Raw genomic sequence first — 19,540 nt, forward strand, 5'->3', positions numbered from 1 at the left:
TTAATTATATAAGAGGGTAGTAATTAGAAGACCTAAGTAATAAAAATTAAATACTCATAATGAGATTGCGTGTGTGCGTGCGTGCGCATACACACACACACTCATGTAACTAAGAGAAATATTTGTCAGTGGCGTAGTATGTTACTTTTAGACTCTTATAGATCTGTTGTTTTGTCTTTTGAAAATTGGTAGGTTCTAGTTTATATTGAAGATTAATTACCTATTGCATTTAAATTGACAAGGTTTTTTGGGGGGGTCAAAGGGGGCTTTAGGATTTCTGATATGTAACTTGATGGTATGCTATACCTATTTTTATGTTGTAAAATATCAGGTAGCTATTGCAGTTTGATCTGTTATGAGTTGTACTAGAATAACTAAATGGATTTTTGTACCAGATCTTGAAACTTTTAAAACTCATACTTGCACAGACAGTGAGAAAATCAGCGGAGATCATTTAGTGTTTCAAGACAGTATTTATTCACACGTATAACTGTTGGAATGGAAATTAATTCAACTTGCTGTGTGGAATCAGTTTAAAGAATACAAGATAGAAGATGTGTCTAATTTGTATCTGTCAATACTTTTGTAATATAATTAATTTCATTTTATATATATAAAATAAAGAGAAGCTGTCCTCTTGAAGTATATTTTAACGATTTATGTTCCATCCATAGGGTGATGTTGGGCTCGCTATGGGTAAACTCTATGGAAATGATTTCAGTCAAACTACTATCTCTCGCTTCGAAGCCTTGAACCTCAGCTTTAAGAATATGTGCAAGTTAAAACCACTTCTGGAAAAGTGGCTCAATGATGCAGGTGAATAATTAGCTAGATTTTCTCAAACTATCAGAGCAAATGTCTGATATTCTGTGGAAAAGCTTTAGTCACATGCTCTTTGAAAATGGAATTAGCCCTTGCAGTATTTATCACAAAGATTTTTAATTTATTTAGTCTATTATGCAGGAAGAATATATGAGGCCATCATTTGTAAGTACTAATGGACTGTAATGTGGTGTTAGGTTACATTTTCAAAAGAGATCTTGTGAAAAGGTGACTCTGGTATTAAAACAATTGAACAGCTATAGTGTATTTAAAAGTAGTTCTCTTTTTCGAGACACAGCTTCATAATCATAAGCTTATATTCTTTTTTTCTTGAGACTGTGCAGTGCAGAAAATTACATGTGCAAAATATGTTGGCTGACACATCAAAAGTTAGTTTGCTGTTAATATGAGTATGTGCAGTTGGCTTTCATCAAGCTTGATATCCCAGCAGGCTTCATGGAAAGGAAATGGGAGATGTATAGCATTGCTTTTTAACAGCAATCACTATTAGTAGCAATACTCCTACCAGATAGATCCCTAGTATGGATCCTAAGAGTTGATTCTATTTGCAGAAGTTCTTTCAGTCCAGCAGAGGTCCTTATAAAAGGGCAGGAAAGGATTTTTCAGCCCTCTCTGGCAGGCTTGCGGGGCACAGTGGGCTACAGGAGGGAGGCACAATAAGCAAATTCCCTCATTCTATCAGTGACAGTGTCCTAGGAACATAGTTCTGATCTTTAGAACTCAGGATTCAAGCCATAGAATTTTGGATTGTATATGCAGTAACATAGGCTGCTGTGGTAAATGGTACCTAATTGAAATTTTTTAGTTACCATGACTTGCATTTATTTCTTCCCAGAAAACCTCTCATCTGATTCAGCTCTCTCCAGCCCAAGTGCCCTGAATTCTCCAGGGCTGGGAATTGAGGGCTTGAACCGCAGGAGGAAGAAACGCACCAGCATAGAGACCAACATACGTGTGGCCTTAGAGAAGAGTTTCCTGGAGGTCTGTAAATCTATTCCACAGTGTTACTACAACGTATTGCTTTTCGTGCGTTCCTCAATCTGTCCTCCAGATGTTTTGAACTACAGCTCCCAGCATTTCTGCTCACAGACCATGTAGGCTGGGACTGATGAGAACTGAAGTCAGAAACATTTGGGGGGCACAAGGTCAGGTAAAGCTGCTGTTATATCTCTTGTGGTATAACAAAACAGTATGGGCCAGCTCACAGGAACAAACAGCCCATTATGGCGAAAACAATGGTAAGCAGTCATTTGTTATGCTGACCAACCCTTGCATAACCATGTACCCCTGATTTGCATGACATGACAAACCACTGCTGAGTGCTGAATATTCAGATTTACAGTCCATGTACATTAGCTATTTGATCATGCAAACTGAGTCTATAATCTGATTTGATTAAATGGGATATAACATGAAGTACTATCATGAAATGCTTTATCACCTGATAACAGTGAGTGAATCACTTTATTTTTCTTTTAGAACCAAAAGCCTACCTCGGAAGAGATCACCATGATAGCTGATCAGCTGAAAATGGAGAAAGAGGTGATCCGCGTTTGGTTCTGTAACCGGCGCCAGAAGGAAAAAAGGATTAATCCACCCAGTAGTGGTGGAACCAGCAGCTCACCCATCAAAGCAATGTTCCCTTGTCCAACTTCATTGGTAAGAATTAAAAGCCACATAAATTATACCAGATTGGGATGGATTATAATTATATTATAATTATTATAATCACTCATGTCCTCTTGACAATGAGCTTGATATTGATTTTTATCTGTATAGAGTTCAAAATTTGTTTATTACATTTTATACTGTCCAATTACCAAAGCTCTCTGGGCAGTTCAGAACAATTTTAAACAATTTAAAAGATAAAATACAATATAAAAACTTAAATAGTTCTAACAGTATAATATAAAAGTAAAAACTAGAGTAAAAGTTTGCAGCAGTAGAAAGATTTAAAATACAGTACCGAATTTAAAACAGCGTGAAGCAAATTCCTAAGAGAATAAGAAGCTTTTCACCTGGCACAGAAAGGAGTAGAATGTAGGTGTAAAGTGAACCTCCCTGTACTCCCTGTGTTCATTCATAGTTGGATTGCCGGGACAGAAAATGTCCTCTTCCTAATAACCACCCACCTAATTTCCCTTTATGGGACTCCCTCAGAAGGACTACTGAAGATGATCTTAGAGTCCGGGAAGGTATACATGAAAGGAGGCAGTCCTTCAGATAGCCTGTTCCAAGCCTTTTACAGCTTTTACTGTTAATGCCAGCACTTTGAATCAAGCTCAGAAGTAGACTGGTAGCCAGGGCAGAAGATAAAACACTGGTCTAGTATGATCACATTGGCCAGTCCCCATTAATAATCTTGCTAACCTGTTTTGTTCCAGCTGAAGTTTCTGAACTGTTTTCAAAGTCAAATTTATCAGAACTGGTCAGTGGGGTATTAAGTACAGTATTTATTGCTCCTATTTGTACATAGTAAAAAAACACAATCCCATAAAAGTTTAGTCAAGAAAAAACCTACATTTGGCAGGGGCATGATGGACCTGTAGGCATTTCTCTGCCTAAACTTGCATAGTATTATGTCCTTACTTTTCTTAAGAATCCAGCTTGATCAAGCAAAAATTCACATCTCACTAAGTACTTAAATCTCTTCTCTGAAATATATTTGCTTTAGTTATGAGTTATAGGTGAGAAACAAGGTTTATGATTTCTTCTTCGTGGTTTCTGTGCATCACACATGCGGGCTCTGTGTGCATGCCTGTTTGGAAAGGTTCCAATGCTAATTAAATAATAATTGACAGGAGCCAAGCATCTTTTGAAAATTTAAGGTTATTCAACAGAATTTATGTGGCACTTTCTATATCAGTTGATAATATGGTGGAGCTGGGGGAATAGTGACATCTGATCAGAATTTGGCTGTTCTGACCTATAGGTGGCAACCACACCAAGCCTTGTGACAAGTAGTGCAGCTACTACCCTGACTGTCAACCCTGTGCTCCCTCTAAGCAGTGCGGCTGTAACGAGTTTGGCAGTCACAGGTAAGAAATTATTCAAGTTGTAGCAGCACAGAAATATTTTTAAGACAGAACACTTAACTATTAATTTTCTAGTGTTACTTGTGTCCAGGGTTGGCTTTTTAAAAGGACACCAAGCTTTAAAACATTAAGGTTCAAGGTAAATTGTGATTTCTCCATTCTGTTCAGTATATGTAGTATACACAGGATATCCTGTTGAAAACTGTTCCTCTGTATAAATTTGATTCTGATTATGGGAATATTTTGAAATAACTGGTGAATAAAGGGGATGTCCCCTGACTTGAACAAATGTGTTCCTTTTCACCCAATGGTTTATGCACTTGCAAAATTTAGGATAAGAGTTAGCATATGCAGCAGGCCTCCATTTCACAGGACAGTATTGACAGGCAGCCTTTGTAAGAAAATGCAGATAGATGGCTAATGTTTGAAGGAATCACTGGAATGGTCTATTCTTCATCAAAAATCCTGTCCTGAGACTCTGGTGAAGGATGGACTAAGAAATGCTTTTAATAAATAGATAGATAGATAGTCAACTATCCACAATAGGAAAAAAAATTGCATGAGCCATTTTCAGAGTGTGAGTACAGCTTATGTTGCCACTCAAAAATTTAGTGAGGCTATTTTTCCTCAGCATTACAGCTTACAAACAGAAGACAAGCAAAAATCCATCAGAGCATTCAGGAAATAATGCATGACTACACCCATTATTCACTTGCTCCTTTATAATAAAACAGCACATGGGAAATTGGGATATGTAAAAACTTACCCTCCAGTACTATAAAAGGGGCTTTTTCTGTATTTTGGGACCACTGAAGCCCTCAAATATTAATTAATTAATTAATTAATTAATTAAAACAAATATGAAGCACATTTGCCCAAACAGGAGTTACTCAGCCCCTCAACTAAGGGTTGATCTACACACAAAAGATGCAGATGTCAAATACTATATGCTGGTTCCTTTGCTTAAGTAGTGTTATGACAGCATCCATATCTAGCATTAATAATAAGTGAATTACTAGAGCATACTAGGATTCATGCACTTTGCATTTTTGTTCTATTAGAATCTTCCCCATTCCTCTTGTGCTCTGATTTTTCTGTTCTGTATGGGTATACGTCTCCTGTGAGGCATGTCAGATTTTTAGTCTCATTGAAATGGTTGTTTCAGGCACCACGGAAACCATCCCCAACAATACCGCAGCTGTAATTTCTACGGCAACCCCAGCTTCCTCAGCAGTGACATCACCATCTCTAAGTCCCTCTCCTTCTGCCTCTGCTTCCATTTCTGAGGCATCAAGTGCCAGTGAGACCAGCACAACACAGACAACCTCCACCCCTCTATCATCAGCAATTGGGACCAGCCAGGTGATGGTAACTGCTTCTGGGTTACAGACAGCAGCAGCTGCTGCACTACAAGGAGCTGCCCAGTTGCCTGCAAATGCAAGTCTTGCTGCCATGGCAGCTGCAGCAGGACTAAATCCAGGCTTGATGGCATCCTCTCAGTTTGCAACTGGGTAAGCATCTTACATTTTAAACTTGTTTATAAAATAATCAAAGTAGTGTGAAAATTTATACACTAATCGTCTATCACATACCAGTGCAAGGTACTTTCCATTCATTAGCTTAAACTCAGATGTTGATAGAAAATAAAGATCTTGTTAATTCTTCTTTTTTTCAGTATTGATGCTAATAAGAGAATGTCAGCAATTTTCAGCCATAAAAATGTTTCAAAGCAGGTTCTTACAATTCTTGTAGACCTTTCTCCTACTTCTTTTTTATTCTAAAAATGTTTCTGTGTTCCGTGCAATGATATAAAAATTGTCAGTGAATATTACAGTCCTAGTTATATAGGCTGCTGACAGAAGCTGCCTCAATCCTTGTGATTAAGCTGTAGGAAAAATATGCCTTTTGCCCATACATTCCATCTTCATGTCTAAAATAAGCCACTTGAGCCAACATTAACTTGTTTTTGTTTCCTGTTTGAAATTACAGAGGTGCCTTACTCAGTCTCAATCCAGGGACACTAGGCGGTGCTCTCAGCCCAGCTCTGATGAGCAACAGTACACTAGCAACTATTCAAGGTCAGTACACTGCACCATACTTCCCATCTCTGTTACATTTGTGTTGTTTCTTTCTCAACACTAGGACACCAAAACTGCACATTCTTAACAGACTTGATGAGAAAAGTTCCATTGAAATCATTGAATAGAACTTACTTCAAAGTAAACATTTACTTCATGTATATATATCTCAGTCCCTCTCCATCCCTTAGAAGAAGGGCAAATAATAAAATATATTTTGTAACAAAAATTCAGATACTAAAATGCATTGAAAACGTCTTAGCCATCTGTCATTTTAGCTTGTCTTCCAAAAGCTAGTTCTAATACATTGATTTTATGCTCTCAGATTTGGACTTTGATGTGATTTATGAGGCAGTTACATACCTGTAGATTGAAATGTCACTGAGAGACTCCTTTCTGGATACCCGTCTTGGTTTGAGTATGGTACATTGATAGAAGAAGGAGGATCCCTCATAAAATTTGGATTCTGGCAAATTAGTGAAGCTAAAAGCATTCTGGAGCTGTGGGTCATATGACCAGGGGAAGTTTAATCCAGCAACTATAGTCATCCCAGCTGGTTTACTTGACCTAACAACTTTATGCTTCAGCTATCTGTGTCCAATGGCAGAATCTTAATAAGGACCAGGACTGCAAAATCTCAGTTGGATGTGTGATATCATAGGAAAATAAGAAAAACCATCCTAGATCAGACCAAAAGTCCACCTAGTCTAACACTCTGTACACATGGTGGCAACCCAACTCACCACTGGATTGCTCTAGCAGGATTGATGCAAGATCTTTGCCTGCCCAAACTCCTCAGTAATTTGTATGTGCAGGCATGCCACCTCTGTGAAGGTGGTAGCATATAGCCATCAATGCTAGTAGCCACTGATAGCCTCTTCTTCCATGAATCTGTCCATCTGGATTGGTGGCCATCACTACTTCCCATGGCAGTGAATTCCATAGCTTTATATGGTGTATGAAAAAGTACTTCCTTTTATCTGACCTGAACCTCCCACCAAACAGTTTCATGGAATGACCTGGGTTCTGATGTTAGGGGAGAGGGAGAAAAATGTCTCCCTCTCCACTTTCTTTCCACCATGGATTATTTTAAACACATCTTCCATGTCCCCACTTACCCACCTTTTTTCTAAGCTAAACAGTCCCGGTTGTTATAGATGTTCCTGAGAAGGAAGCTGTTCCAGCCCCCTGATCATTTTCTCTGTACTTTTCCCAACTTAATAATGTGTTTTTTTTTCAGGTAAGGCAACCAGAACTGAACACAATATTCTAAGTGCAGTTGTACCAAAGATTAGTATAAGGGAGATAAGATTTCTATTCTATTCCTAATTATGCCTAGCATGGTGATTGCCTTTTTCACAGCAGCTCAGCACTGGGCCAACATTTTCAACAAGCTGCTCACTACTACTCCAAGAGCCCTTTCTTGCTTGGTCACTGCTTGCTCAAATCCCATCAGTGTGTACTTGAAGTTGGGATTTTTTGACCCAGCATACATTGCTTTATGCTTGCGTTATATTGAACTGTGTTTGCTATTCTAATGCCCATTCTCCCAGCTTGTTGACGTCCCTTTGGAACACCTCATGATTCCTTTTGATTTTAACCATTATAAATAGTTTGGAGTCATCAGCAAACTTGGCCACTTTACTACTTACTCCTAATTCCAGATCATTTATGAATAGCTTGAAAAGCATCAGTCCTAATACAGAATCCTGTGTGTGACTCCACTGATTGCATCTCTCCATTGGGAGAAATTGTCATTTATTCCCACCCTTTGTCTTCTGTTCTTTAACCAGTTAGTTATCCATAAGAGGACCCACCCCCTTTTAACTTTTGTTGCATGACGACTCAGACTCAAGAGCCTTTGGCAAATGCTTTTTGGACATATTGACACTCTCAAAGAACTCCAATAGGTTAGTGAAAAGGGGCTTCCTGTGCAGAAGCTGTGCTGATTTTTTTCCAGCAGGGCCTATCCCTCTATGTGTTTTTACTGCATAGTTACTTATTTTCAGTTTACCCAGAAGAGTTTAACAGATGTTAAACTAACTGGCCTGTAATTTCCCAGTTTTCCCCCCACCTTGTATACCTTTTTAAACATTGTGTTACATTGGCCATTCTCTAATCTTCTGTCCCAAGGGCTGTTTTTAGGGACATACTAAATATTTTGATAAGAAGGTCAGGGATTTCTGAGAACCCTAGGATTGACACCATCTAGACTGGGTGATTTGCTGACTTTCAGTTTGTCAGTAAGGTTGAGACTTTCTCCTTTTGTCACTACTATCTGCCCTAATCTTCAGGCTGCCTTCCAGAATACATAAGTTTATGTATGTATGCTCTACACCTTCTGCTGTGAAAACAAATAAAGAATATTCAGCATCTCTGCAAACTCCTCATTCCCACCCCCCCCACAGTGCTGCTTTAATTCCATTATCATCCAATGGTTTAACTGCTTTTTTAGCTGCATGCTTTCTTTTGATATATTGAAATAATTATTGTTGGCCTTGATGTTGTTAGCAATGTGTTCCTCAAACTGTTTCCCTGCTTCTCTGATTATCTGCTTGCATTCCCCTTGTGCAAGCTTGTGGTCCCTTCTGTTTTTTTCCCATTGGGCAAGATTTCCATTTTTTGAAGGAAGCTTTCTTCTCCCTAATAGCTTCCTTGATTCTATGTGTTAACCATGTTGGTGATTTCCTGGACTTTGTGCTATCTTTCCTCACTCGTGGTATGCATCTTTATAATGTTTTTGAGTAATCTCCAAATGATTTGAAGCTATTTAAAATTATTGATCCCCTTCTTCAGCTTCTTTTTTACTAGTTTCCTTATTTTTGAGAAGTTACCTCTTTTGAAGTCAAACGTAACTGTGTTCAATCTCTTTAGTTGTCTCCCACTAACTGTATATTAAATTTGATACCACTGTGTTCACTGTTTCCTATTGGCTCAACAACATTTAATTGCTTTACTGTGTCCTGGGCAACCTCACTTAGGACTAAATCTAGGATTGTCTCCTGTCTGGTTGGTTGCATAACCATTTGCTCTACAGCACACTCATTTGTGATATCAAGAAATTTAACCTCTCTGTCAGAACTGGAACATAAGTTTATCCAGTCCATGTGTGAGTAGTTAAAATTAGCCATTATTACAGTACTGAGTTAAGTCACCCATTATTACACATCACTAAATTACAGTATCCGGTGTATTGATGGCATAGATCTATACAGTCTTGCTTTATAGCTCCATACATAATGAACAGCTGGGGTAGCAGGAGAGGACATCTGAAAAAGAAAGATTACATTATTTATTCCCAGCTCTTTTTATAATAACAACCTCAAAGGCTATACGCTTTTTCAAAACTAAAATTTAAGCAGACTAAAACCGCTGTATGAAATAACCCTGCAAGGATATGACAAGGAAGACCCCAGGAAAATGCTGTGCTACTTTATCATTGGCCACTAAGACCTTCTTCTACAGATGGGTGTACAAATTTGAAGGCAATCCACAAATGCTTACAATTCCATATGAGTTGGTAAGAAACCTGTACGTCCAGGGTATCATTACTGTTGTTCCAGTCCATTTCTAGGAGGAATTAGTTGAGAAATCTGCCACCATGATCTCCATGGCAAGGAGATACTGTTCCCCAAAAGGAGACTTTCAGATCCAGAATGAAGGTTTTTCAGCTTGGAGAATTTTATTCTGGAATTTCATTACCTTTCCAAATCTCTGAGAGTAATTAATCCAGTGCTTCATTAGGGAGATAGATCTGTATTTCTGGGCTGTCTATAACAGAATTTCTAATAACATCCAGTGATGTGGAGATTATGGGGGAAATCCAAAACTCTTCTGAGACCAATAATCCTTAGAAGCCATTTGGACTGTTTGAATAGTTGGCCAGATTATCTCATTGACTTCTGTGTTAGAGTATATTGACATGATTCTAGAAGGCTGTGTCCACCTCTTAGAGTTCTTTGACAACATGTAGAAACTTCAAAATGAGTTGTACGAAATATTTTTTAGAAATTGCCATACATTTCTGCAAAGACTAAAATGCAAACATAAATGATATTTTCACATTTTCACATTTGTTTTATCCATACAAAAACATGTAGTTATTTTACATAATTAATCTGCACATAACTTTTTTATTTTTAAAAACTATTGGTTTGCCTTAATTTTTGCAGAGGTATGTTGTGCTTGATGCTGTTCTACAATCTTATCAATAATTCATTGTTGATAGATTATCTTATTTCCAGTATTTAGCATAAAGTATTTTACCTGCTGATCATTTAGGCCATTAGTTCTCTTTGCTGTGTGATGATGATTTTGGTAAAAATCAACAAACAAAACAGCCTCATACCCTTCTGTTTGTTCATTAATGCAGTGTTCTCTTTTCAGTATTTTTAAGGCACATCCACAATAAGTGAGTAAAGTTGCCTGTCTCCATAGAAAGACAATGGAAATGCTTATTTCTAGGCAAACGGTTGTGAATAATTGTGGAACAAGTAAGCTTTGTAAAATTAGTGTCCTTCCTTGTGGTCTCTGTGCATCAAACATATGGACTTTGCTCCTGAATAGATGATGTTGTCTGGAAGATTATACAGTTGAGTATTAGTTTGGGTGGAGCCCCTCCCCTTCCTGTTCCCTGCATCTGTGGGAGGGGCACCTACACATTTCCTCAGTTCCTATTTACCACCACCATGCCTAGATTGGGAAGTGCTTCTCTCTTCAACTTCAGTTTTTCAGTGTTTATTTCCTTTTTCTCTCTACTACTTTCTCCTCCTTGGCTCCCTACTCAGCCTTCTTTTCCCCCATCTTTCCATAGACTTGGTTTTCACTCTATGAAATGAAATGCAGTGAAATGCAATGAAATAAAATATAGACCCTGTCCCCCGCCTTATTACAGCAATTAGAGAAGGGATTTCTATATGGGTCCAGGAGACTGTAAACACCCTTTTGAGTGAGGGAGTGGTGCCAGACACTCTAAAAGTGGCTGTAATTGTGCCACTCCTGAAATGGCTGAACATGGACCCAGAGGATGTTAATAACTTTAGGCATGGTTGTGGATGGAAACTGCTTTGGCCACCCTGTAGGATGTCCTTTGCCAGGAGAAAGATACAGGAAGTACAACCTTGTTGATTCTGCTAGACCTCTCAGCAGCTTTCCTTACCATCAACCATGGCATTCTTCTGACTGGGCTGGCTGGGCTACGACTAGGAGCCACTGCATTGAAGTAGTTTTGCTCCTACTTGACTAGCCAAATCAAGAAGGTTCAATCCTGAGAGGAAGCTCCCATCTATGGAGCTCCAGTAGTACTTGAGAGCAGTTACAGCTTTATAGGAATCACTGAAACTTATTGGGACAACTCACATGACTGGAACTTTGCAATTGATGACTATAACCTGTTTAATTAAAATAGAAAGGGAGGTGGAGTTATATGTAGGAGACACATGCATCTGCATAGAAATACAAGAAGAACTTAGTAGCTCCACTGAAAGTATCTGGCTTAATGTAAAGGGGACAAAAAAGAAAAAAGGAAAACATACTTACTGGTGTCTATTACCAACTTCTGAGTCAAAAACAGGACACAGATGCAACCTTTAAAAAGCAACTTGCTAGCATTTCCAAGAAGAAGGATGTAGTAGTCATGGAGGACTTCAGTTTCCCTGATACATGCTGAGAGACAATTTCTGCCAAACATGGCTCCTCCTAGAGATTTCCTGACATGCATTGCCAACAACTTTCTCCAGCAGAAGGTAAAGGAAGGAACAAGAGGAACAGCTGTCCTCGATTTAATACTAACAAGAATGACCTAGCAGACAAAATGGCAGCCATGTGATACTTGAATTCTCGATTATAAAGGAGATAAAGATTAACTGCAGCCAAACACATACTTTGGACTTGAAGAAAGCCAACTTTAAGGAACTTAGAACAAAGCTAAGTGAGGTGCCATGGCAACTCACTCTTAAAGGAAAAGGAGTCTAAGGAAGCCCATATGGCTCCACAAGAAATTAAGTGACAACCTGAAAGAAAAAGGGCATGTACAAGAGGTGGAAGCAGGCCACAAAGGGAGAATATATTCAAATAGCCAGGAATTGCAGGGATGATGTCAGAAAGGCTAAAATATGAAATGAACTAAGACTAGGATGCTAAGAACAACTAGAAAGTCTTCTTCAAATACATCCAAAACAAAAGACGTGAAAGAGAAAGGTGTCTAGCTACTTAAAGTAGATGACAAAGTGATAGTGAAAAGGTGGAAGTGCTCAATTCCTACTTTTGCCTCAGTTTTCTCCCACAAGTAAATCTACAACAAAGAAGAAGTACAAGCTGAAAGTGAGAGATGGCAACCCAAGATTGACAGACAAATGGTCAAGGGATATATAGATGGAATATACACATTCAGTTCTCCGGGACCTGGTGAACTCCATCCCAGAGTCGTAAAAGAGTTAGTGAAAGAATTCTAAGAACCACTGCCTATTACCTTCAATAAATCCTGGAAAACAGGAAAAGTGCCAGATGACTGAAGAAGAGCTAATTAGCATTGTCCCCATCTTCAAAAAGGGCAAAAAAAACCCCAAACCTGGAAACTACAGACCTGTTAGTCTGACATTAGTCCCTGAAAACATTCTATAGCAAATTTTTATTTATTTATTTATAACATTTGTATGCTGCCCAAAAGACTGACAGTACTGGGCATGTTCAGCCTTGAGAAGAAAAGATTGAGGGGGTCATGATATCACTCTATGAGTACCTCAAAGGCTATCACAAAGGGGAGATCAAGATTTCTTATCGCTCTTACCAGAGTATAGGACATGGAATAATCAATTCATGCAGTGAAAACCCAGAGTCAGGCTTGATATCAAGAAATGTTTTGTCACTGTCAGAGCAATACGACAGTGGAACCCATTGCCCAGAGAAGTTGTGGGCTCTCCCACACTGGAGACATTCAAAGAGAGACTTTACAGCCACCTGAGTGGGATGGTGTAAACTGGTGACCTGTAACAGCAAGGGGTTTATTTATTTAATTTATTTTTCGATTTATACCCTGCCTTTTTCCTACAAAGGGCTCAAGGCAGCTTACATCATTCTCCATCTCCATCTTATCCCCACAGCAACAACCCTGTGAGGTAGGTTGGGCTGAGAGTCTGTGACTGGCCCAAAGTCACCCACTTGGCTTCATGGCTGAGCGGGGACTAGAATCCAGATCACCTGAGTCCCAGTCCCATGCTTTTAACCACTACACCGCACTGGCTCTCCAGTTGAACCTGATGACCTTTCTGCCCCCTTTCAGTTCTACTATTCTATGATTCTATTAGTCTATCTACCATCAACACTGATGGTAAATAGACAATCAGTGTTGATGGTCTATCTACTATCAACTGACTAGGGACTGACTAGGCACTGATGGTGCCTAGTCAGTCCCAAGAGAGCACTTGGGACTGATTAGGCACAAGACAGTTCAACCCTGAGAGGGAGCCCTTGTCTACCATTAGCACTGAGGGCTCAGTTGGTTCTGACATAATGCTCAGTTCCAACCCCAGAGTAGTCAGAGCATTTAGGACCAAATGAAGATCTATGCTCAGCAGCATCAGTATCAAAAAGGAAATTATAGGACACCCTGCCCAAGACACCAACCCAACCACCCTAGGAAGCTTCAGTATTGAGCCAATACACATCACCACCTGCACAGGCTTCTGTACCCAGGCATTCCACCAATAATCTTACCCAGACAGACACCACTGCTGGAACCAGAGGAGCACTGTGACTGCTCCCACTCCCCACTGCTGGAATAGGACCATGCTGCAACTTGTTACCAGCACTCCCAAACAACTCACCAATACCCCTTCCATCTATTCTGAAGGGGCTCCAGGGCCCTCTGGACTCTCAACCCTAAATCATGACTCTCAATCTTGAGAGGTCATCCAGGTGTACATGACAGAGATTCAGCAACCACCAGTTACACCCATCCCACCAGTGCCTCTACATGGACTCAGTACCAATGGGACAACACCAACAGCACTCTCTGGTGCCACTGATTCCAGTACTGCATCCTGGAAAGAGACATCCCATTCCTCTTCCAGCAACCACAGCCCAACTCAGTCATTGCTGAGTCTGCACAGGGCCAATCACAATGGGAACAACATTGGTTGATCAAGAGGGCTGATGCTGGACAGTTTGGCTATGTGGGTCTGTTTGGCCTCATTGTTTGGCCTCTAGTTCTCCAATTGGCCTATGCTAAGAGTGCATCCTGGTTCCTGGCAGTCTCTCAGGCCAGAAGGCATGACACCACAGTCTGCTTCAAGCAAACATGAAAGCACCCAGAGGAGGCAAGTGGCATCACTGATTGCCTTCGCCAGCCAGCCCCTCCCCTCTGCCAGACATCTCTCTCTATTCCTTCCCACATGGGAAATGATAGCATCTGACTCCTGAGTCCTATCCATTGTGGAGAGATGCTTTCAAATGGAGTTTAACACCCTGCCACCTCTTGGGCCCATAAGGAGCACAGCTCCCTCCCAGCTGCTGATGTTGGAGGTCAATTCACTATTTCCAAGATGACCATGGAAAGACTTTGCCCAAGGTTTTGATTCTCACTATTACACGGCACTGAAATGAGATGGAGGACTCAGACTGATTCTAGACCTCAGAGGCATCAATTGCTTATCAAACAGGAAGTTCAGGATGGTCACCCACTCCCCTTTGGATTCTTAACTGCCTCCAGGCCTTCACCAAACAAATAGGAATAGTGTGCTCACACTTGCACCTCCAAGGAGTACAAATGGTTCTGGACCCTGATGACTGGATCCTACTTGCACCATCTAAGGTGAAGCTATTGCACTCCATCTCCACCACCTGCTTTCTCCTACAGACTCTGGGACTCTGCATTAACCATGAGAAATTCTTTCCCTCCCCTTCCCAGTCCATCTTCTTTGTAGGGGCCTACCTCAATTCATCTTCAAAGAAAGCCTTTGCATCATCCAGAGCATCTGTACTGATCAAGATGGCCACCAAACTCAGTAGGAGAGCAACTGTTACAGCCCACAGAATTAAAAAAAAGCTGCTTGGACTTAGGACTGCAACAATGGTAGTAATCCCTTTCACAAGACTCTGAATGAGACCCTTATAACTATAGTTTGTCCACGTATTTGACATCCTATGCAAGACAACAGGTGTCAGCTTATTACCCCCATATCCATTAATCATCACCACAGATGCATTACTGTCAGGATGGAGACCTGAGAAGCAGGGGACTTGGAATTGACAAAAGGTCAGCAGACACATCAACTTCCTCAAGATGCTAGCTGTACACAAAACCTTCACTGCCTCTGGACATGCCCACACAGATGCCAAATCCAGATGGTCAAGGACAACACTAAAGAAGTTTTCTCTTTCAACAGGGCAAAACACAATCAATTCCACTGACAAAACCAGCCATCAGGATCTGGGACTGGTGCATCAACAGAGACATAACCCTCATGGCCTTCCACATGGCAGGCACAAGCAACATGCTGGCAGACAGTCTCAGCCACATGAGCCTCATTATGCATGAGTGACAACTGAGCACCAGAGCCCTCTAAGAGATCAAAGACACATAGGGTAAGCTGACAGTCAACTTGTTTGCCACAGCCCGCAACATGGTCTGCCTGAACCTCTGCTTCCAGGCAGGATAAAGGGTCTGCTGTCTGGGAGATACATTTCTCCTCCGCTGATCAGAGGCATTGTTCTACCTCTTTCCCCCCACCCCCACTGAGCAGGAGGGCCAAGATAGACTGCATCCTTATCACCTCCTGGTGGCTGAGGCAACATGCTTCACTTGACTTCTGTGGCTCTGTAATGGGACATTGCTACATTTCCCTCACAGCCCAGAACTGATATGATGAGACTGGAGCAAAATCCTCCACCACAACATCAACACTCTGTGCATCCTGGCATTGCACATTACGCCACAAACCATACAGCTGATACTCTGCCAGGGCATCAGTACCATCCTCAGTGCTGCCCTGAAACCATCAACGAGAAAGTCTCACCTATCCAAATTCCAGGCATGTACTAGCTTCATGTGACAAGAAGTCCTTGACCCATGGGCCAGCACAACTGAGCACATTCTCTGATTTCTACAGACACTCTTCCGAAAGTCCTCCTCTCAAAGACTAGCAGCCTATATCACGAACATCTTCCTGGCCTACAAGCTGGCTGGTCTACAACTCTTGGCACTTTCAAGAGCTGACTCCAAACAAGCAGTGGCAATCTCCACAGGCTTCTTCACAGGAATACCTTTGCAGAGCAGCTACATGGTCCACACCTTCAGTGTTTGTCAAGTACTACAGGCTAGACATCCATGCAAGGGCAGACTGTTCCTTCAGCAGAGGAGTCCTCTTCATAATCCTCCAGCAATGACACCATCCTGTCATCCTCTCCAGGGTGAGCTTGTTGTTGCCCATATGTGTGATACACATGGACCACAAAATAGAAAGTCAGGTTGCTTACCTGTAACCGTCGTTCTTCCAGTGATTGTCTGTGCATTCCAACAACCTGCCCTCCAGCCCCACTTGGTGTTGAACCAAAGACAGCTGCCCTCACTCTGCCGGGACACAGGAGCCAGACTGGGGTGATATAACATTCTTCCCTCAGTCATGTGACTGATTGGTGGTCTTAACTGAGGGGAATGGATGAGATACCCTCCCACAGACGTAGGTAATAGGAAGGAAATATCTCCCACCCAAAATAACACTTAGCTGTAGAATCTTCCCAACAATAGGCTCAATGCAGATACACAGCCTATATGTGTGAATGCACAGATGACCACTTGAAGAAAACGGATACAGGTAAGCAACCAGATTTTTCATTTGAGTAAAGCTGATTCCTAATAGAAATGGAAAGTCTTTTGAGAGATATTGGTTTCCCTCAGTACGCCAATATTTTGCCTAAGGAGTAACCCACTTTTTGTCCTAATGTTTTATTTGAGAAGTCATAATGAAATCTCCTAGCTTCTACTACTACAAAATAATTTCAGTGACTTCTCCCAGCAACTAGGCGCAGCCTATTTTGGGGTAATGTAGATATTCTGGAATTGATCTACTGAACATGCAAAGTATTTTTGTGCACAGAAAAACCTTTTATTAATGTTCATAACTGAGAATTTAATTTATTTGTATATGCTTTCCCTGCCAAATTAAGCAGCTGCTAGCCAGGTTTTGCAAAACAAAACAAAAAAGCCTAGTGACAAACACATCTGTTCCCAGTATCTAGTGATTGTTCAAAGTAAACAAGTATTACATGATTGTATGATCATATCATAGAGGCTCAAAGGTGAACAAGAAGAAGAAGAGCAGTTCCTGGTTTTCCTCGTACTCCCTCATTTTAACACGGTTTAAAAAAATACAACTTTACGGATTTTATCCCTGAACTGTTGTTATACTTTCATGAGTCTTCACATAATCTCTTTTTTCCTATTTGGTAAAACTTCATTTCATTATGTGCAAAATAAACCATTAAATCTTTTAGGAGACCTGATCTTCTCTCTTAAGTGGCTATCCAACTTCTTCTGCTGGGCACCTTTTGGAGGTTTGGTCTTGAGCTGGAGGAAGGGCAATGTCAATTTCTTACAAAGAAAAAGCTAGCACAGTATGATTGCTTCTGAGATGCGAATACTGACATTTTCTCCTTCCCCATTTTAGCTCTTGCATCTGGTGGCTCGCTTCCAATAACATCACTGGATGCAACTGGGAACTTGGTATTTGCCAATGCTGGAGGTACGCCTAACATCGTAACTGCCCCACTGTTCCTGAACCCTCAGAACCTTTCACTGCTCACCAGCAACCCGGTTAGCTTGGTCTCTGCAGCTGCAGCTTCCGCAGGGGCCTCTGGACCGACAGTCGCCAGCCTTCATGCCACCTCCACCTCAGCAGAGTCTATCCAGAACTCACTCTTCACAGTGGCCTCAGCCAGTGGGGCTACCTCCACCACCACTACTGCCTCCAAGGCACAGTGATGAGTTGAGCTGAGCTGTGCTCCCCCTAGCCCATTTCACTCTGTGGTGATTTTGGCCGCCAGCTGGGTTTATAAACTGCAAAATGTGATTGGCTTCTTCTTGCCATGTTGCTGGGGACAAGGGAGAGAAGGAAAAATACAAAAAGGGGGAAAAGAAGTAAAAAACTACAAGAAGAAGGATTTAAAACTGGGACAAGTATTTGCCTAATTTTATAATAAACACTGTCTTTTCAGGATTGCTTCATTGATTGGAGAACTTTCTAACCAAAAATGTAAAAAAACAAAAAACAAAAAAAAACAAAAAACAAAAAAGGACTACTTATCATTTCCAGCAGTCTCAATGACAAGTTAAGGTGGGTTATCAACTCAAACATAGGAATGGGATTTCTTCTTTCTTTTTGATCTAAATATCTTTTTTTTAATTATCATTTATTGGTCTGTTGTACAGGCCATAATGTCATACAAGGTGTTTATAATCTTATCAATCGTGTTGGGGGTTCCTTTCTTAACTGGTACAATTTAGGCAGGCCTGTATTACTGATGTATCTCTTTATGATTATTATTATTATTTTTATATATATATATATATATATATATATAGTTCGGACACATTTGTCTTTGTTCCTGGAACTGTTTCAGTGAGTTTCCATGCCACACAGAGGGAAGAGAGGAGAGAGGGGAGCACATGAATTGCGAATGTTCTTTACCGTTTCCTTTTCCTTGGCGGTATGTTTTTTGTTATTCTCTCAGAGGTGTTGATGGCTAAGTGAACAAGCAAAGGGTAATGTGCAAAGATAGTCCATGCTTGTGAGATGAGAGTTTAGTTTGGACAGCAGTTTGCTCAGTGTACTCTAGGCTAAATCTAGCTCTCATTTGCACGTCTTTGGCTCCTGCTGATGCCAAGGGGGTAAGGATTTAGCCTGTAAAGTCTGTCTTCAGCACCTGAGCTAGTGGCTCTCTTACTCATAATTGCATGGAAATTGCCACTTTACAACTTTGGGAATATTTCTCTTATTTATGTTCTCAGGAGGCTGCCTGTGTTGGTGAAAACTTATATGTATCCATTGACGCTTCCTACCAGCTGTTTGGCATAGGATTTCTAAAAGCTGCATTGGCTCATTTCTAAGAGCATTTTTTCCTGGTGTCTCCAGTATGATTGTATTGAAAATGTTTTAAGCTTAAAACATTACTTGCTCCAGAAGAAAACTGGGTCATTTAAACAGGAAGTACTGTTTTATACCAACACAGCCATAAGAAAAAGTAGCCTTGTGTTCTTGCTCCATTCTAAACAGTTTGTAGTGTTGTTTGATACTGTTCACTGCTCTGGAAAAAGGTGATAAGGAATTATTAGAAAACTGGCCAGCCTGCTGAAGGATATGGTAAACACTGGCATGTTGCATGTATTTTGCAATACTTTGTGCTCTTCTGGTGGCAGCTGCTGCTGCTTGCTAGCTAGATTATTAATGTCAGAAAACACTTCTGTTATGGAGGAGGAAAAACGTTTTCAAGCAACATAACAAGTGGTATGTGCAAACAGCTGCTGACAATGGACATGAGAGAGGCAGAGGAGATGGAGATTGATTTAAATATTATACTAGTTTGAACCCT

At 40.6% G+C, this 19,540-nt stretch overlaps 1 protein-coding gene across 5 annotated transcripts in view; it reads left to right on the top strand.

Annotated features, from left to right (window-relative positions):
• POU2F1 (POU class 2 homeobox 1) overlaps nucleotides 1–18,165 on the top strand; it is a 114,239-nt gene extending 96,074 nt beyond the window's left edge. For all 5 annotated transcript variants that reach the window (XM_044442355.1, XM_044442356.1, XM_044442358.1 and 2 more), the window contains exons 10-16: nucleotides 675–816; nucleotides 1,679–1,824; nucleotides 2,323–2,502; nucleotides 3,776–3,881; nucleotides 5,044–5,389; nucleotides 5,868–5,956; nucleotides 17,620–18,165. In XM_044442355.1, coding sequence (XP_044298290.1) covers nucleotides 675–816; nucleotides 1,679–1,824; nucleotides 2,323–2,502; nucleotides 3,776–3,881; nucleotides 5,044–5,389; nucleotides 5,868–5,956; nucleotides 17,620–17,933 — 1,323 coding nt within the window. In that variant the 3' untranslated portion in view covers nucleotides 17,934–18,165. The remainder of the gene's footprint in view (nucleotides 1–674; nucleotides 817–1,678; nucleotides 1,825–2,322; nucleotides 2,503–3,775; nucleotides 3,882–5,043; nucleotides 5,390–5,867; nucleotides 5,957–17,619) is intronic.
• The last annotated feature ends 1,375 nt before the right edge of the window (nucleotides 18,166–19,540 follow it).

Source organism: Varanus komodoensis, unplaced genomic scaffold (genome assembly GCF_004798865.1).
Source record: "Varanus komodoensis strain SLA01 unplaced genomic scaffold, ASM479886v1 scaffold4, whole genome shotgun sequence".
NCBI classification, from domain to species: Eukaryota; Metazoa; Chordata; class Lepidosauria; order Squamata; family Varanidae; genus Varanus; species Varanus komodoensis.